The 20,492-nt window shown below is 45.3% G+C and overlaps 1 protein-coding gene across 20 annotated transcripts in view; it reads right to left on the reverse strand.

Moving 5' to 3' along the window:
• Positions 1-20,492, reverse strand: part of ABLIM1 (actin binding LIM protein 1) — a 353,493-nt gene that overhangs the window by 109,939 nt on the left and 223,062 nt on the right. For all 20 annotated transcript variants that reach the window (XM_010363198.2, XM_030941227.1, XM_030941226.1 and 17 more), the window contains exons 5-6: positions 12,454-12,580; positions 9,828-9,921 (exon numbers count right to left, since the gene is read on the reverse strand). In XM_010363198.2, coding sequence (XP_010361500.1) covers positions 9,828-9,921; positions 12,454-12,580 — 221 coding nt within the window. The remainder of the gene's footprint in view (positions 1-9,827; positions 9,922-12,453; positions 12,581-20,492) is intronic.

The following is a 20,492-nucleotide window of genomic DNA, read 5'->3' on the forward strand; positions in this document are numbered from 1 at the left end:
TTAAGACATTTATTGACTTGAATGCCCATTCTTGCATAGATAGCTAGACAGGTAGATGTGTGTATGTGAAATTGAGATATAAATCACATACCATACAAGTCACCCCTTTAAAGTATATAGTTCAGTAATTTTTAGTATGCAGTTGATCCTTGAACAGCGTGGGTTTGAACTACATGGTCCCCTTTCTTTTAACCAAACGTGGATTGAAAATACAGCATTCAAGGGATGCAAAACCTCTGTACACAGAGGGTTGACTTTTTGTACAAGTGAGTTCCTCAGGACTGACTTTGGGACGTAAGTATGTGCAGATTTACCAGGGGGATGGTGGTCCTGGAACCAATCCCCTGCATATACTGAGGGATGACTATACTCGCTGAGTTGTGCAGCCATCACCACTGTCTAATTCTAGAATATTTCATTACTCCAAAAAGAAACCCCATATCCATTAGCAGTCACTCGTTATTTCCCTCTTCCCCCAGCCGCTGGCATTCTCTAACATACTGCCTGTCTCTGTGGATTTGCTTGTTCCACACATTTCATACAAATGGAATTGGACAATATATGGTCTTTTGTGACTGTCTTTTCTTTCTTTCTTTCTTTCTTTTTTTTTTTTGAGACAGGGTCTCACTGTGTCACCCAGGCTGGAGTGCAATGGCATGATCTCGGCTCACTGCAACCTCTGCCTCCTGGGTTTAAGTGATTCTCCTGCCTCAGTTTCCCAAGTAGCTGTGATTACAGGGACCTGCCACCACATCCAGCTAATTTTTGTATTTTTAGTAGAGATGGGGTTTCACCAAGCTGGCCAGACTGGTCTCGAACTTCCAACCTCAGGTGATCTGCCCACCTTGGCCTCCCAAAGTGCTGGGATTACAGGCGTGAGCCACCATGCCTGACCCTGACTGTCTTCTTTCACTTAGCATAATGTTTTCAACGTTCCTCCATGTTGTAGTATGTATCAGAACTTCGTTCCTTTCTATGGCTGAATAATATTCCGTTTTCTAGATATACCACCTTTTGCTTAATTCATATTTAAAATGAAGTCATTTCTCCAGTTTATTGTCAAGTGATGGTCTGACAATAGAGAAGGTGACCAGTGTCTCAATAGTGACCCTGGTTCACAGGGCCTTCCTGACTGTCCATTGATCTACGGAGTCCGAGACCAGAGCTCCATGAAGAAAATATGCTCTCAAACTTGAGACAGCATTGTCCATCCACAACATTCTCCAAGGGCAGAGCCAGATGGCCTGGTAGAGGCTACAGATGATTCAAGGGGGTCCGACTATGAGGCACAGAAACACAGCAGACTCTATGAGCAAAGTCACTGATTTTCAGTGACATTTCACACTGGTAAAAAGTAAACCAACCAAGCAGTACATGTTTATTGTCCTGAGAACAGGCATAAAAGGGCCACTTGAGGCAGGCCTTTGCCATTCACCAGGAATGGTAAGTTTTGGTCCTTCAGCAAGTTATATCAAGAGGCAAACTGTTTTCTGTAATGATTATTTTCTTTTCTTTTTTTTTTTTTTTTTTGAGACGGAGTCTCGCTCTGCCGCCCAGGCTGGAGTGTAGTGGCCGGATCTCAGCTCACTGCAAGCTCCGCCTCCCGGGTTTATGCCATTCTCGTGCCTCAGCCTCCAGAGTAGCTGGGACTACAGGCGCCCGCCACCACGCCCAGCTAGTTTTTTGTATTTTTTAGTAGAGACGGGGTTTCACCATGTTAGCCAGGATGGTCTCGATCTCCTGACCTCGTGATCCACCCGTCTCGGCCTCCCAAAGTGCCGGGATTACAGGCTTGAGCCACCGCGCCCGGCCAGTAATGATTATTTTCAGGTAGATAATAAAGTTCATGCTGTCTCTTGCTCTCCCCCTCTCTCTCTGTCTCTCTGTATATGTGTATGTCCCTATCTTCTAAATTGAAAGAGACCTATTTTCCTTATTTTTTTCTTTTATTGATACATAATATCTTACATATTTATGGGGTTCATATGAGTATTTTTTTACATGCATATAATATATAATGCTCAAGTCAGGGTATCTGGAGTATTATCACCTTCAATATTTATCATCTCTATGTCTCCCAGCTACTTTGAAATATACAGTATATTGCTGGTTAACTGTAGTCACCCTAGTCTGCTACTGAACATTGAACTTCTTTCTTCTAACTGCATGTTTGTATCCATTCACCAACCTAAGAGATCTATTTTCTAATCATGGTTCTGTCACACCAATTAGCTCTAGAGTCTCGGGCACTCAGTAGCCTCATCTATAAATGAAAGTAACTGGTAACTAACTGCCCTGACCAGCTTGCAGGCCTGTCATGAGAATTAAATGTTTATGAGATCACTTGCAGATGTTAAAAATATTATACAAAGTCAGGATACAGTGGTGGCTCACTGTCCACTGGGACGTAGACCATCTCAACCAATATACTCAGATAACTTGATTTTTTTTTCCCCTTCCATGATCCTCAAAAATATTTGGGTCTACAATTAATTAATTGGATGAAAGCAGGAATTCCTCTGAGCACAGTGAGAATGAGAAGAATGTAATTAGCCTTCAGCATGGACACAGGTTATTATTTGTTCCTTGCATGTGTATGATATACACAGAACAAGAAAAGGGGAATCGGCATTTCAACTTCTCTTTTGCAAATTACATCTCTGATGGTGACAGAAAGATGAGATGTCGTGCAAGCATCCTAGGATAACCTATGTTTTGCTCACTAGAGAACAGCCTAGCCCAGAACAAGACCTACTCACTGCTTATGATTACTGTGACATAACATACTTAAAATACCTATGCCAAAAAGAAGGAAGGGGACAAGGGCCTCCAATTTATAATGTGAATTCGCCTCAGAAACATCATAAACATTTGTCCCTCAGCTTTGTGAAAAAGCAGTTTTTTAATCAGTCCAAAAGCAAAACAAAACAGAGCCACCAGTTTTTAATTCCGCTGAGAGTCAAGGAAAAGGATTTGGCCGAATCCCACTGTGATTCCATTTCCTTCACTCCAGGAGTTCAGCAGGAGGGGTCTAAAAGCGAGTCTAAATCCTGTCCTGCCGTCCACCATTTCCAAGTTAACAGATAAGGACAGGGCAGGGTTGCCTCATTGGGCTGACTCGACAGGCATTCCAGGGTCTAGAGGACTTCCCTCAGCTCCATCTGAGGCTCTCTTTCTTGTGTGGTGGGTGTACAGGCTGTCACAGACACCACTGCACTTTCCCAGAGAGCACAGGCAACACAGTAAATACCATGTGACACAAGGACAGGTGCCACCAGCCCGCCCGGAAAGACCAGATGAGCCCAGGCCAATTGATTTCTGGGTGCAGTGATGTGAGGAAAGGGAAATTGTGGGACTCAGAGCCCCGCCCTCTCCCTCTGTGGTCAGAATGCACGTAAGACAACTTGCCTTTCAGGGAAGAGAACAAAAGAATACTCCTGTGCAGCCTGGCAGGTGCCTGATCAGGGAAGTACCACTCTGCAGTGTGGACGAGGGCTGAGCGCCTTTGTCCTGAGTGAACCAGTGCAGTGCTCCATGCACACAAGCAGCCCTTGGGGGCATAGGAATTGCACAAGACAGCTTGAGAGGCCAAGAGAAAGTCAAGCCCACCCTTCGTTAGTCTGTTGGTAAAACAGCCCAAGACTAGGGGAAGAATATGTGGGATAAACCCTTTTCCTTTACCTTCCAGACTTCTGTTTTCAGTTTGACATTTGCTTTTTTTTCCAAACACTTGTCAAGAATAGATTCAACCTCTATCTAATCCAAAGAGGTATGGGGCTGGGCACGGTGGCTCACGCCTGTAATCCCAGCACTTTGGAAGGCCAAGGTGGGCAGATCACCTGAGGTCAGGAGTTCAAGACCAGCCTGGTCAACGTGGCAAAACCCCATCTCTACTAAAAATACAAAAATTAACTGGGCATGGTGGTGTGTGCCTGTAATACCAGCTACTAAGGAGGCTGAGAGAGGAGAATCGCTCGAACCCAGGGGTGGGGGTTGCAGTGAGCTGAGATCACACCACTGCACTCCAGCCTGGGCAACAGAGCAAGACTCTGTCTCAAACAACAACAACAACAACAACAACAACGAGGTATGGGAAGTATTACCTAAGAGTGTGGTGTTCCAGAGAAGATTCCACATCTTAAGAAAGCACCATCAAAAGCAATCTAGTTTTAGCTATGTGCCTAGAGATGGTTATACCTTTGTAAAGAGAGACCAAGAAACTCAGTTGCTGTCTTACTTAAATTTAGGGTTGGAGATATGAGACTAACCCCCTTATGAATTGTGGAGTCCTTACTTGATTGCACCCACCATGAGCTGCCTTCATTTTGAAACTAGCTATTGCTGTTGATAGTAACAACCATTTTGTTGCTGTTTATTTTCTTTATGAGGTTGGCAGGTAACCACCTGTACCCTGGAAAGGATGTCTGCTGGAGTGAGAGCTCTCCTAGGGCTATCTACCAAAGATGGGAAGAAATGCATTCCAAAGAGATGCCCCACTCCCCCAGGACATTAGTGACCTAAGTCTGAAGTCTCTTGCAGCTTCCTGTGACCATTAGGCTGTTCGGCAGAAAGGAGGTGCGGGCAGGGGAAGGGGGAGGAGGAGGGGAGCAGGAAGGGGGAGGAAGGCTGCTTCAGAGAAGTTCAGAGAAAAGATGGCGAAAGCAAACTCGAGTATCTCACACTAATTTGCCCCTGTACTTCTTAATTAGGAGGCAGGTTGTAAATATCTTCAGCACTCTCCTAAATTTATAAGTTAATCAGCAGAAGCATTTGAAGATGTACCGTTTATAGCAAGATCTCCCTAAAAAGAGAATCTTGCTGTCGAAAACAAAACTGAAAGCAAGTGATGAGAAATCAAGCTACAATTTGAGTGTAGGCTCTATGCTGACTGCTACGTGCTGGTTTCCAGAAAAAAAATAACCATTGGCTCTGTCTGATCCCTTACAGCCAAGACATGAGAATTCTAGAACTCAGATCTTTAGAGCTGAAGTGACTCCAGGAGGTCTAGCAGCCCAAGTCTTGGAATTACATGCATATTTTCAATTCTTGCACTTAAAGAAAAGAAAACTGAGGCTCAAAGAAGTGGCAATTCTTGCCCACAGACCCCCAGCTGGTGAGTACAGATTCAGATTGGCTGCCACCCAGAGCCTTTTCACCGACCCACTGGTGCTCAGGCTCACCTCCCAACCTCTTCAAGCTGATGTGATTTTCAGGGCTTACAAGAACTAAGGAATGACAGAGACAGAGAGAACTCGAGGGCTGCTGGAGGTTACGTGCCAGTACCTTTACCTAGGAAATGAAGACAGCCCCAAGAGGCTGAACAACCTGCCCCAAGTCACTCAGGAATGAGTGACACAGCCAGACCTGGAGCGTCTCTTCTCTGTCATTGTCCAGTGACCTTTCTCTTTCTCAAAGGTCCCTCAGGTGTCTGATGGCATCTCTGGTGACACTATACTAGAGAGGCCTTTGGGTCCTCTTAGGACTCAGTGAGTGTTAAATTAAAACCACACAGGGTCTGCAGGCCTCCCTGGGATGATATTTGGGTGATTTCCCAGTCTTACTCAAGCAGGTTGAATGGTGACCTGATCGTCACCAAAAGAGACTCCATATCAAATCCATGGAGCCTGTGAATGCTGGCTTATTTGGGAGAAGGGTCTTTGTAGATGTAATTAAGTGAAGGATCTTGAGATGGGGAGGTCATCTTGGATTATCTGGGTGGGCCCTGAATCCAGTGACAAGTGCCTTTACAGGAAAGAGGCAGAGGGAACTGTAACAGAGAAAAGGAGACAACACGGAATAGGCAGCCATGTGAAGGCAAAGCCAGAGACTGGGAGGCTGCCACAAGCTAAGGAACATGCAGAGCCATCAGAAACTGGGAGAGGCGAGGAAAGGCCCTTCCCTAGAGCCTTCAGAGACAGCACGGCCCTGCCCGCACCTTGCTTTCAGACGTCTAACCTCAAGAACCGAGAGAACTCAGTTTAAGAACTAACCTCAAGAACCTCAAGAACTGTTTAAGCTTGTTGTTTTAAGCCACCGCTGCTGCAGTTGACACAGAAAACTAATACATTTGTAAAGGGATAAAATAAATTTATCTGTGGATAAAATAAATATAAAAAACCACAAAAACCCAAGGTTCACAGTATTTGCAACAAATTCACCATCGTAAAATTTCACCACCACCAAGACCCAAGCATGAGAGGCCGAGGGAGGAGTGTGTGGAGACCGCCCTGCTTTGTGTTGGTAACCAAGCCAAACTGACTCACAAGTTGTCACACGTCAGAGTGATAACCCTGCAGGACATTTTTCGAGCTCATATGCCCATCTGAGCACTACATCTGCTGGATGGATTCTGAATCTGAGGCTGAACATGGTGCAAACTACTCCCAGACGTCTCAACTCTGAAAGCCCCAGTGGAAAGTCTCCAAGTCTTAAGCCTCACAAAACGGCCTTCACAGAAACCTGAAGCCAATTTGAGAAGAGGCCTCTGCAGCCACAGTGAAAGCCAAATGACTCAGGTCTTGAAGGAGAAAACAGAGTAAGCAGATGTTTCTTCCAAATGGCATGTTCTTGGATCTAGCTTTATTTTAGATTTTCTTCCCCACAGCTGTCAAGCTAAATCTGAAGGGTATCAACACACACACACACACACACACACACTCAGACACACACACACACGCAGAGCCCTTTTCCCTCCCCAACATGTTTTGGGGGAACACAGCTCCACATGTGGACTAAGAAGACTGCAAACATGGCTGTCACAAATGTGGGGACCACGTTCAGTGTTTTCTCGCCTCTCTTTGTACAGCTGGACATCTAGGAAATCATTCTGATGTTCTATTGTTTTTTTATTTTATTTTATTTTATTTTATTTTATTTTATTTTATTTTATTTTATTTTATTTTATTTTATTTTTATGAGGGCCAAGCTTGGTTGCTCATGCCTGTAATCTCAGCACTTTGGGAGGCTGAGGCGAGAGGATTGCCTGAGACCAGGAGTTAGAGAGCAGCCTGGACAATAGAATGAGACTCCCATGCTTTACAAAAAATAACAAAATTAAGTGGGTGTGATGGCATGCACCTGTAGTCCAGCTACTTAGGGAGCTGTGGCAGGAGGATAGCTTGAGCCCAGGAGTTCAAAGTTGCAGTGAGGTATGATTGTACCACTGCACTCCAGCCAGGACAACAGAGCAAAATCCTGTCTCTTAAAAAAATAAAAAAAGAAAAGAAAAGAAGATGACAACGAAGAAGGAAGAAGGAAGAAGAAAGAAGTTAGAAGGAAGAAAGAGGAAAGAAGTTAGAAGGAAGAAAGGAGAAAGGAGGAGGGAGAAGTGAGAAGGGAGGAGGAGGGAAGAAGAGGGAGGAGGAGGAGAAGAAGAAGGAGGAGGAGGAGGAAGGAGGAGGAAGAAGAAGAAGAAAGAAGAAAAAGAAGAAAGAAGAAGAAGAAAGAAGCAGGAGGAGGAGAAGGAAATTTCCAAGTTGCGTCCAACTCAATAGGTTTATTTCAGTCCTCCACAAGAGAGCAAACTTAGGAACCCCATGGGAAATGGTGTCAGGCCCCAGTCAGGGCACTTCTGAGAAGAGCTCTCTGGGGAGGGATGAGGGATGGACTCAGGGCCAGGAGGGGAGGCACCAACCACTGCATCACGCTCTGAGCACTGTGATGGGACTGCTCGGACTCCAAGCTCCCCTTCAGGTGGGTCCCATCCATCTTCTCCAACAGCCTTCCTGGGGATATGCTTCTTTCTCCCTGGTCAAGACGCTAGTTTTGAAGTGTCCTTGGGTCAATAATTAAAGCTTTATTGGAAAGGCTATGAGAGAACTCTTTCCACCCTTCCTGTGAGTGCAGAGAGTGGGGGCCCATTTCTCAGGCGCCACTCCAGCCAGCGCCACCATCGTTTTGTGCCCAGAGTTCTGTAGTAGCCTCCTAGCTGTTCTGTCTCCACCCCAACTCCCTTCCCAGCCATTTAAAAAAAATCTGAGCTGAAATGCACGTACCATAAAATTAACCATTTTAAAGTGAACAATTCAGTGGCACTTAGTACATTCATTCACAATGCTATGCAACCACCTCCTCTAATTCCAAAATATTTTTATCACCCCAAAAGGAAATCCTGTATCCGTAAAGCAGTAATTTCCTATTTCCCCTTCCCCCAGCCCTTGGCAACTACCAATCTGCTTTCCATCTATATGAATTTACCTATTCTAGATATTTATGTAAACGGCATCATATAATATGTGGCCTTTTGTGGCTGGTTTCTTTTACTTAGTGTGTTCTAAAGGCTCATCCTGTGGTAGGCGCACTGCTGCAAGGCTGGATGATATTCCACTAGACGGATACACCATGTGTTGTTATCTGTTCACCTGCTGATGGACTTTGGGTTGTTTCTACCTTTCGGCTGATGTGAATAGTGCTGCTGTGAACATGTGTGTATATAGATTTGAGAACTCTCATACGTTCTTTACACAACAACCTGGTCTAATCACATGACACTCCAGCTACAAGCAGTTTAATGGCTTCCCACCGCTTTTAGGGTAACACCCAAACTCCAGAATGTGACTCTTGGGACCCTGCCCACTTCTCCATCATCATCTGTCACATCCGTGCTCCTGCCCAGCTGACGTTTCTTACGTATGCTGTGCTTTTCCTCACCTCTGAGCCCCTGCAGGTGTTGCTCCCTCTTCCCAGAACCCTCTTCCTTGGGCTAAGAGGCAACTGCATTTGACCACAATCTCACCCTTCTTTCCCAAGTGCAATCAGCTGCCCAGGTCCCAGCACACAGCCAATGCTGGCCCCTCTGTGCTTCGTGGAAAGGGCTTACAGTGGGATTTAGGGGGCTACGCTGGACCTTTGCTGTGAAACCCACGGAAGACAGTGCAGCCCAGAATCACGCTGGTGGGGGGGCCTCAGATCTGGGTCTGTGTCTCTGAAATGTGCCCTGCTGGGAAGGTGGAACATGGCTCTGCGGATTCAGCAGCCTGGTGCCTGACTAAGCACAGTGACAAGCTGCAGGACCTGTAGTCATCCCCCTAGTTGTGAGGCTTCCTGATCCACCTCTGCTTGGGTCATACTCTCCACCCTGGCAGGTGGGCCACGGATGAGGCAGTCTTACTTTTTCCTTGGACCTGGCTGACACCCCACAGGCCTGGGAGAAGTAGGGTAGCGACTCCGTCTGAACTCTGGCCCCAGAATTCTGTGTCTCACCCCAGAGGAACTGGCTCAGCCCAGAGGCAGAAGCCTGTGTGGCAGCTGCTGAGAAAGCAGGAAGAAAGCTCCCCAGCTGGAGGCGGTCGCACCTGAACTTGATAGGCTTCAGCTTAGCCCCGGCTACAGGGTGCTCTGGGTCACACAGGATGTGGTTTATGAAGGTTGGGGAAGCCAATGCCTCTGCCTTTCCCCCATCCTTCCTTTCTTAGCTTCCATTCTGAGCCTCTGCTCCCTGAATCTGCACACGCCCAGAAATGCACGCATACACATATGCACGCAAGCACACATGGATGGATACACACGATTTTGCATCCTCTTCATTTACTCTTGTCTAACTTCTAAAAATGAAAATGGTCTAATATAGCCTCTCCTACATAACTCCCACCAGAACCTTTATCATTCTTTTTTTTTTTTCCTTTGCAAATTCTCCATCATTCTAATTTCCACGTGAGCCTTTGAGGAGAGTGCAGCACCTTAATTCCCGAAGACAGTCACCTGCCACTACTTTCTTTCTCCACAGGTTAAAAAAAGATGGAGGAGGCGGGAAAGGGTCCCCCTTGTGTGTTTCTGAGGGCCGCTGAGGAAGATGGCGGTCGCTGTGAGGGAGCCGGTCTGCCACTTACCTCCAGGACTTTCCCTGTGATAAACTGGTGACACGCCTCACATTTCACCCCAAAGAGTCCCTGGTAGTCCTTTTCACAGTACGGGGCACCATCCCTGCAAGACAAAACGTGTTCAGCTCCTGAGGAGGCGGCCAGGCGCTGGAGAAGATACCAAAACCACATTTCTCCAAGGCCTTTCCACAGAAGGGCAGGACGTATTTTCTCCCGCCCAGCGTTCACATGCCTGGCAATCCAGTCAGACCTGGCCAGACATGATCAAAACCACAAGCAAAATGATGCAGAGAGCACTCTGTGGCTCTCGGTGCCACACAGGCGAAACGGCCATGTCGTCATATGATCACCCTTGCTGATTTTGTACTGTCTCAGAGCTAACGAGCAGAAAGCCTGGCAGCACTGTCTCTTCACAGGCCCCCTGGGCGTGGAGGAGCACTGAGCCCACTGAGCCCACATAACAATAATTAATAAACCAGAGAAAGAATGGTATTAATGAACCTGAAGAAGATACTGGCAAATCAATAGGCAATATCACACCTGAAGGCAAAACACTAGAGACAATTTCATTAAAACCACAATAAAGGCAAAGCTGTAAAATATTGTTAATGTATATAATATGTATATTTAATAATATGACACTGAGGCCAGGCACCGTGGCTTATGCCTGTAATCCCAGCACTTTGGGAGGCCAAGGTGGGTGGATCAGCTGAGGTCAGGAGTTTGAGACCAGTCTGGCCAACACGGGGAAGCCCTGTTTCTACTAAAAAAAATACAAAATTAGCCAGGTGTGGTGGCGCACAGCTGTAAGTCCCAGCTACTCAGGAGGCTGAGGCAGGAGAATTACTTGAACCCAGGAGGCGGAGGTTGCAGTGAGCCAAGATCGCGCCATTGCAGTCCAGCCTGGGTGACAGCATGAGACCCAATCTCCAAAAAAAAAAAAAAGAAAAAGAAAAAGAGAAAAAGAACACTGAGCCCATCAGACGTGGGCTCAGCGTTCATCCCCCCCACCACAAGGGGCCCACATGCCAGACTACAGCCTCTGAACAGCCTCCAGACACCACCTCCTCAGCTCTCAGGAGGCCTCCGGGGCCCATGGCTGCCTCCTCCAGCTCAGGCAACCTCCTCCATTTACCTTGGAGCACAGAAAAAGTATTATATCCTGTGTGTGATTGCATGGTAAAGCTACAGAGTGCCACTCTAGACTGCCAAGTTACCCACCACTGCACAGTTTGCAATGTTCCATTAGAAGCCAGGCATCTGTCTTCTTTGTCCATCATGGTCACCTGAAGAGCTTCTTGCCTTTTCTTTTTTTTTTTTTTTTGACAGAGTCTGGCTCTGTCGCCAGGCTGGAGTGCAGTGGCGCAATCTCAGCTCACTGCAACCTCCACCTCCCGGGATCAAGCAATTCTCCTGCCTCAGTCTCCCAAGTAGCTGGGGTTGTAGGTGCCCGATACCACACCCGGCTCCTTTTTTGTATTTTTAGTAGAGACGGGTTTCACCATATTGGCCAGGCTGGTCTTGAACTCTCAACCTCAGGTGATCCACCCGCCTCGGCCTCCCAAAGTGCTGGGATTACATGCGTGAGCCACCGCACCCGGGCTTCTTGTCCTTTCAATGCAGGTGTTTCAGCTTTACCCTGGGCCTGTAGAATCAGATTTCTAGCGGGTGGGGCCCAAGCAACCTTTTGTTTGTTTCACTATATTTTTAAACTACATTCATTAATATTTTTGAATAGGTGATTTCATGTGGTTGGGGAAATGAATGAATGAATTAATGTATTTGTTTATTTTTTGAGACAGGGTCTCACTCAGTTGCCCTGGCTGGGGTGCAGTGGTGCGATAATAGCTCACTGTAGCCTTAATCTCCTGGGCTCAAGCGATCTTCCTACCTCAGACTCCCAAGTAGCTGGCACTACAGGCATGTGCCACCATGCCTGGCTTATTTATTTATTTATTTATTTATTTATTTATTTATTTATTTATTTATTTATATTAGTAGAGATGAGGTCTCGCTATGTTGCTCAGGCTGGTCTCGAACTTCTGAGCTCAAGTGATCCTCCTCCCACCTTGGCCTCTCAAGTGTTGAGATTACAAGTGTGAGCCACTGCGCCCAGCAGAAAAGTTTTTTTTGAGGCATAAAAAGGTATACAGTGGAAAATTTCCCCTCATTGCCAGGCTACATTTGTTTTTTACAAAAACCCTCACTTCCTTAACTGTAGCTATTATCCACTGTTATTGAACATGAGCCCATTTGAAGACCTAGGCTTTGCATGTTTTTGGGGGGTGTCTATAAATGTACTCCAGCCCTGGAAGGAGGACAAAGGCTTACTAGTTCCTCATAGGAGAATGAATAGCAACAGGGAAATTATTAAATGCTTAATTGGTGATGACATACAGTGTAACAGTGTCATTGTTAAATTCGGCAATGATTAACATTTCATTAGGTTTATAGTAGCCAAAGCAGAAGAATACAATTCTTTTCAAAAGTTTTATAGCAACAAGTTCATTCTGACGGCAGGATGTGAACAATTTCAGCACCTTTGACAGCATGGGGCCCCTGAGACCAGGACCTGGAGAAGAACCACAATGCCTGGTGCCCACTGAAAGGAACGCGTGCCCGTGCCCAGCCTTACTTGCTGATGTACTCCCCGGTGAGGACCTTCCCGCAGGACTTGCATTTAAAGCACCCCAAGTGCCACTGCTTATCCAGCGCCAGCAGCGCCTGCCCATTCTTGATATCTCTTCCACAGCCGGCACAATCTGAAAAAGAGCAGCCGCCAGTGGTTACTACACATTTCCTTTGCTAAATCCAAGCAGGCAGCCCAATTTCAACCCCACTGTGTGCCCATCACACACTCAATCAATATTTACTCAAGCACCATCTCAGGTCAGTTTCTTTCCCTGCACAAAATCTTTCTCGGTGAAGTCTCGCAGGCTGTGTCCTCGGAAGGACAGAGCATGGAAGCTTCACGAACGTCCGTGGATCTAAGGGGATGGGTGTCCTTCACCCATCTGCTTACTTGGGGTTTTTTTTATGCACCGTCTGAGCTACAGATCGCCCAGAGAATATTTAATTATAGTGTCTTGGCTGTGGTTTTAAGAAAGTCTCATAGGCATTTATTAATTGAGGCACTGTGAACAACTCAGCACTTTATGCTGATGCCTCGCCTAACACTATATACGTGATTACTCCTGGAAGGCTGCCCGTAAATCTCATTTTTGTAAATGGGACCCTACTTCCTTATCAACCCAAACTAGCCTTTCAAAGATTTGTGATCATCGGTTAAATGGCTCTTAATTCCTTAGCTTTCAATTCTCCTTGGCAGGCTCCTGGAAGGATAATAAAGGAGAAATTATTTCTCCATAGTAAAGAGTGTGGGCCTGGAGTAAGACATCCCAGTCCTGAACCCCAGCTAACTCCTTGTTGGCTAGCTATGTGATCAAGGCAAGTTACATCCTTTTGAAGCCTGGGTTTCTTCTTAGGGAAGTGGGAATGTTGTCAGCACCTGGTCTCAGGCCTCTGATGAGGATTCGGGGCATTTAATAGATTTAGCAGTAGATGGCACATTGGAAGTGACCAGAAACATTTGCTATTATTACAATTGCCATAATTAATCTGATTACTGACTGCTTCATTCTGTTACGGAAGTTGGGTATTTAAAAGAACCCAGAGGACTGTAAAGTGGTGCAACCTTTCTGGAAAGCAACGTCAACATCTACAGACATTTTCCAAATCAATGTACCTGAGAGAATGAAAGCAAGCACGTGTCAGGTTGGCCACGGTGCTCCCAACTGATCATACAGAACACACACAGAATAAAGCCATGTCCTGGCAAGGCCACTTAGTGGCCGGGTTTGGACCAAGACAGAGACGAGGCCACTTGGTAACCCAAAGTGATGAAACAGCCCCCTCTTCTGACCACATCCATGACTGCCACTGCTTTCCTAATGATGCTTCTAGCCCAACTTTAATTCTCTGACCATTCAGAAAAACCTAAGAGACCCAATCACTGACCTGGCCCTATTTCTTGACAACGCTTAACCTAGAACTGCTTCTGCTCCTTTGAATCCTCTTTAAAATTACCTAGCACATGGGCTGGGTGCAGTATTACAAGCCTACAATCCCAGAACTTTGGGAGGCCGAGGTGGATGGATCACCTGAGGTCAGGAGTTCAAGATCAGCCTGATGTAAGATGGTGAAACCTCATCTCTACTAAATACAAAAAATTAGCCGGGCGTGGTGGCGGGCACCTGTAATTCCAGTTACTCAGGAGGCTGAGGCAGGAGAATTGCTTGAACCTGGGAGGCAGAGGTTGCAGTGAGCTGAGATCATGCCATTGCACTCCAGGCTGGGCAACAAGAACGAAGCTCCATTTCAATAAATAAATAAATAAATAAATAAATAAAATAAAGTAAAATAAAATAAAATAAAATAAAATTACCCAGCACAAGCCCAAATGCTGTGAAAACTCCTCCAAACTGCACCCAGAGTGGGCTCACGGTTCCTCTGGCTTCCCTATTGCTGCAGCTAGTTAAACAAACTTGACCTGCTCTTTCTTTTTTTTTTTTTTTGATGACGTGTATTTTTGGTGATCTTGATCAGTGGTTGTTCACATAACCTTGAGATCCAGTAATTATTTTAGGTCTAAGATTTTATTCTACAAATATATTTGCAAAAGCGCGTATGTGCACGCATATGTTCCCTACAGCATTTCCCTAACGACAAAAACTGGGAATAGGTGATATGGACATCAGCAAAGGGCCAGTTAAATAAATTATAGTATAGTCGATAATGGAATACTATGTGCTGTTCAAAAGAACGAGGCAGATTTGTGCTCTGGCATGGAAAGCTGTTCAAAATAGATCAAGTAAAAAAAGCAGGCCATAGAACAGTAAGCATAGCATAAGCCCATTCATAAAAAAGTAGTAAAGAAAATGGTGTGTGTGTCCTAGTCCCAGAATAGAACATTTCTGGGGAAAACATTAAAAATTCTGAAGAAACTTCCCTCTCTGGAGGAGGACTTTACTGTTTAACTTCACATCCTCTGTGTTGTTTGAATTTTTAAACCATGATAATGTAAAAAATTTGACTATTTATAACATTTAAAAATATAAGTTCTGAATACTGCAAATTAGAATTTCTTAATGTATAGCTCATTATCTAATACACATATTAGTGCATATTAGAAGGTCATTCACACATGAGTGTATGTTAGATGGTCACAAAAGATTAAGCATTTTTTAAAAGCTGGGGTATATAGTAATTCCAACACCTGACCAAAATTTTTATAAAAGGAATTTCACATCTGGTAGTTTACTATAAAGATAAAAATGGAAGGCCATGATATTTGTTTAAAAATATAATTTTTAAAGGTTAGGAGCACAGTATAGATATAAGAAAATTGATAGTTTTTTACAAAAAGACTATTTTTAGAGCAGGTGTAGGTTCACAGCAAAATTGAGCAGAAGGTACAGAGATTTCCAATACAACCCCAGTCCCTACCCATGACAGCCTCCCCCGTTAGCAACATCCCCCACCAGAGTGGAACTGTTGTTACAATTAATGAACGGACATTGACACATCATGATAGCCCAGAGTCCACAGTTTACATTAGGGTTCAGTCTTGATGTTGGACATTCTGAGTTTGGACAAAGATATAATGACATATACCCGCTATTATAGTATCATACACAGTAGTGTCTCTACCCTAAAAACCCCGCCTTTTCATCCCTCCCTCCTCCTAATTCCTGGAAACCACTGATCATTTCACCGTCTACATAGTTTTGCCTTTTACAGGATGAAATGGACAGTTTTTTAATCCAAGTCTAACTGAAATTTTTCTTTATTCTTCTAATTACATAATTCCCACTAGGTGGCGGCAAAGATTTAAATAATAAGGAAGCTGCTGTTCAACAGAATTTTTAAAGGCGAAAATCAACTTTCAGAGATGGCTTTTCATCTTTACAAATGACACTAGACGGGCTCAAGGAGGTTGACAGAGTTGTTTGCAGTCTCCCCGCTGCACCAACAGTGAGGTCCAGGGAGGTGGATGGTGTGGGGAAGGTAGGGCGGCATGGGCTTTGGTATCAGGAAGACTTGGGCAAGTTACTCTCTCCAAACCCTCCTTTCTTCATCTATAAAATGCTGACAACAGCCATTGCCTAGGCTGCTATAAGGAAGAAAAGAGAGCATGCACTGTAAAGTGTTTTGCATAATACAATGCTTGGTACATATGAGCCTCTCAATAGACTCCCGTTTTCCTTGGTTGGGGGCAGAGTTAGGTCTTGGGCTCTTTACAAGCACCTCAGTGACCAGACATCCCAGAGCTGTGAAAGAAGCAAACACACAACTTGAAAATAAAAACCACTGTTAGGGGATAGAAAGTCTTGAGGGCTTGGCCTGCAGCCAATCAGAGGTTGAAGGGGGGTTACACCCTATACAAATGAAGGATTGGCACACGGCCAATCAGAGGCTGAAGGGGAGTTACACGCTATACAAATGAAGGATTGGCCCACAGCCAATCAGAGGCTGAAGTTCTCCTTTTGGTTTAATTCTAAGAAGTCAGCCGGGGGTTCACCTTAGGCTCCCAGTCTCTAGACTCAGTTTTCCTGCCTTTCCACTATGATCATTCTGCACTGAGGGCTTTCTAGAATCAGGTACCATGTAAGGGCTTTGTAAACATGGTACCATTTAGTCTTCACAATAATTCTAGTTAAAGTGCCTTGCAGTGCGGAAGCCCTCTGACTTCACAGGTGGTGTCTATGCCACTCAGATCTTCTGTGCCCTGCATGGTGCCTCATGGGAGACAGCCACACTACATGTTTCATAGAAAAATATTCACTGAATGCTTAAAGCCAGCCAGCTGGTAAGGTTGGGCTGGAAGTAAAGGCTAGGGTTAAGCCTCCTTCCTGCCGAACCTTAAGATACAAATGAAGCAAATCAACAAAGAGCATCACCTAGATAAGAGAATACCAGCCCACGTCAGAATCCTGACCCGAAGTATTCTGGTGTATTTCACAGAGCCTACCCACTTCTGTCTGGACAAAGCCATGGTCTTCACTCCAGTCTGACATTGTGCTGGAGAGAGTGGAAAAGATGCAGAGACAAAAGGTTCGTGCTAGATTGCTCACTCCTTCCACGCTCACTCCAACTAAGCTCTTTCATAAAGAACAAAATGTCCTACTCTCTATCTTCATGTTTTTCAGCTGTTGAGAAAATTGTTTCCACATCACTGAAGCAGCTGCCGATAAATATAGAAAGCTGGTGATTGGCACTGGAATTATTGCCAACGTCAGAAATAGGTGAATATGCAGTGGCATCGAGGAAATAAAACCCACGAGCAACTCTCCAGTGTCCTACCCAGGAAAAATAATGACCTAATGTGGAAAAAATAAAAAAAAAAAAGAGAGACAGAAAAAGCCTGACCTTAAACATTTGACCCTGAGCCCTTCACCCTTGGCATCAAAAGCCAGAAAAAAAGCAGGTATTTGGCTACTCACATCCAGGTTAAATTAACATCCATCTACATAGCCGCTTCCAAATTGGTATCATTTTGTTCAAAGGCAATTAATATCCTTGACAATAGGGATCTTGCCTGTCACTCTTAATATATTTATTTGTTTATTTATTTATGTATTTTAGCATAGGGCTATGGACACCTGGGCTGCAAAAGTAAGTGGAAGAAGGGGACATGTTGCTTTCAGGAAAAAAGAAAAGAGATCATGCACTGTAAAGTGTTTTGCATAATACAATGCTTGGTACATGGGAGCCACTCAATAGACTCCCTTTTTCCTTGGTTGGGAGCAGAGTTAGGTCTTGGGCTCTTCACAAGCACCTCAGTGCCCAGACATCCCAGAGCTGTGAAAGAAGCAAACACATAACTTGAAAATAAAGACTATTGTTAGGGGACAGAAAGTTAAGAGAGAAGTCATCTCCTGGGCAGCACTTAAGCTTCTCTCAGCCTGGGCACCTATGTCCTCCTTGAGAACTATTTCTGCCTTCCTGGAATTTCCCATCAGAGATGAACAAGGGCCCCAAAGATGTCTTACTCTGTGAAGATGCCTCTCTGGAAAAGAAGGCTGAGGGCATGGGGCTAGCTATAAAAAAAAGAGAACCGGCCGGGCGCGGTGGCTCAAGCCTGTAATCCCAGCACTTTGGGAGGCCGAGAAGGGTGGATCACGAGGTCAGGAGATCGAGACCATCCTGGCCTACACGGTGAAACCCCGTCTCTACTAAAAAAAATACAAAAAACTAGCCGGGCGAGATGGCGGGCGCCTGTAGTCCCAGCTACTCGGGAGGCTGAGGCAGAAGAATGGCGGAAACCCGGGAGGCGGAGCTTGCAGTGAGCCGAGATTGCGCCACTGCACTCCAGCCTGGGCGACAGAGCGAGACTCCGTCTCAAAAAAAAAAAAAAAAAAAAAAAAAAAAAGAACCATGTGCTAGCTAAATTCCCAGCCACCGCTACCTTCCCAGGCCTGCGTGCTTTGAATGTGCAGAGTCATTTATAAATGTAGTAATTGCCATTCAGAACAACTACCTAGCCAGGACCAAAGTTTCCAGAACATAGAATGGGACTTTTCCAAGTGTCTTGGAATTTTTGGCTAAAACCTCCAAGCTGAGAACATTGGAAAGAAGTGTCCCCATCTTCCAAAGAAGGGTGCTAGGAATATCCTTGCAGAACTTATCAAAAGATGGTAGACTCTACCTGATGACTATCAACCCTACGGCCTACCCAACTCTAAAATCAGACATTGGAAAATGGAGAGCTGAGAGTCAGCAGGGAGCTCTTCACACAGCAGGAGAGTGGTGTTCTCCTCTGCTCTGCTGCAAGGATTAGAGGATCCTGCTAGAAGGAGGAACAGCCTCCCCACTTTCTGCCTAGATATTTACAGAATGGGGAAACTCAGGCCCTACCGCTGCTGTGTCAGCCAAGAGAAGCTTTTGATGTATCCTGGAGCTTGGAAGCATTCATGGACAAAAGTCTGGAGCCCACTGAATCAGGAAGGCAGGAAGCTGGCTGGAGCCACCCTTGATGGCAGGTGAAGGAGAAGACAGAAGTGATTTGGTGTGAACTTCCACTGGTCAGCTCACTGGAGGTGCATAAATGTCCATGGATGGTGCCCACACCCAAGCATCTTGATGAGCCCACCTGAGAAAGGTGCCTGCTGAGTAGGAGGGACTTCATTAGTAACAAGCTATGAGGAGGCCATGAGGAAGCAGGGCCTGATTCTGGAAAATGGGGAAGGGTGGGTTGCAAGAGGTTAACCAGAAACTGCACTTTGGTCAAAGAACTCCAAATGTAGCCCCCATCCCCACTAAAAATCTCCAGCCAGTGTTAGCAGAAAGAAGCACGACAACGCCAGGTATATAACACCTTGTCCCGTTGACTTCGAATCCCCCACCCCCTGTCCAAGACCCCAAAGGAGCCCCAAAGGACAGAAAGGAGATAAGAAAGATCAGCCTCATTGCAGGTCTCCAATTTGGGTTGGGCCTGACATAGGAAAGGGTGAAGCTCTGAAATGGATGTGGGAATAGAATTTTTAATAGGACTGGACTTTGAAGAGCTGAAAGTGACAAGGAAGCTATGTAATCTAAGATATCATCAGACTGGGCACAGTGGCTCACACCTTAAATCTTAACACTTTGAGAAGCCAAGGCAGGAGGATCATCGCTTGAGGCTAGGAGTTCAAGACCAGCCTAGGCAACATAGTGAGACCCCGTCTCTACAGAAAATAAAATAGCCAGGTGTGGCAGTGCTAGGACTGCAAGTCCTAGCTACTTTGGAGGCTGAGGTGGGAGGATTGCTTGAGCCCAGGAGCTCAAGGCTGCAGTAAGCTATAATCAGGCCATTGTACTCCAGCCAGGTGACAGAGTGACAAGAGTAAGAACCTGTCTCTAAAAGACAGCATTAAGGTGGAAAAGGAAGCTCTGATGGAGGATAATAAAAGTAGCAATAGGGAAAAATAAGAGTCTTCACTGTTTTGTCCCCCATGTGTCTTGGCGTATTCTATACACCTATCGGGCAACTCACAGCAGTTAAGGATTTTGGAGCTGAAGAGCACTGGAGTCAAATTCCAGCTTTGACACTGAACAGAAGTTACCCTGGGCAAACTAGGCAACTACTGGGCTTCATTTTTTTATCTGTAAAATGAGTAGGTGAGCAATACCTGCTTTTCCAGGCTGCCTAATATGTGTAATTACCGAGCTGAATTTCAGGCACACACATGTAAATGCTCGGTGTCTCTACTGTCCTGATACCTGCAATAATTTAACATAACTTACATTTTCTCTTCCCTTTAAAACATTTTAAATGGTCCACTGTCAGCTTCTGGGGAAGGCATTTTAGATTCTCATTAGTTTCATAATCATCATAAGAAAATTAACATCTTGTGTTCTGAAGTTTGCGTGTCTGTTATCTCAGTTTGCCCAAGGTCTCCCACTAACCTGGGAGAATAGAGATTATCTGCATTTTACAGACCACAGAATATCTGAGAGCCAGAGGGACTTTATAGACCATCTGATGCAAATGCTTCATTTTACATACAGGAAACTAAGGCCTGGAGTGGGCCCAGGCTTTGCCTGCCCAATTAACCACAGAGGACAAATCTTCTTTTCTCAAATGCGTGTGAACCCAAGCTTTGATGCTTACAGGACTGCTCTGACTTTAAACCT

Source organism: Rhinopithecus roxellana, chromosome 11, assembly GCF_007565055.1.
Source record: "Rhinopithecus roxellana isolate Shanxi Qingling chromosome 11, ASM756505v1, whole genome shotgun sequence".
Classification (NCBI taxonomy): Eukaryota; Metazoa; Chordata; class Mammalia; order Primates; family Cercopithecidae; genus Rhinopithecus; species Rhinopithecus roxellana.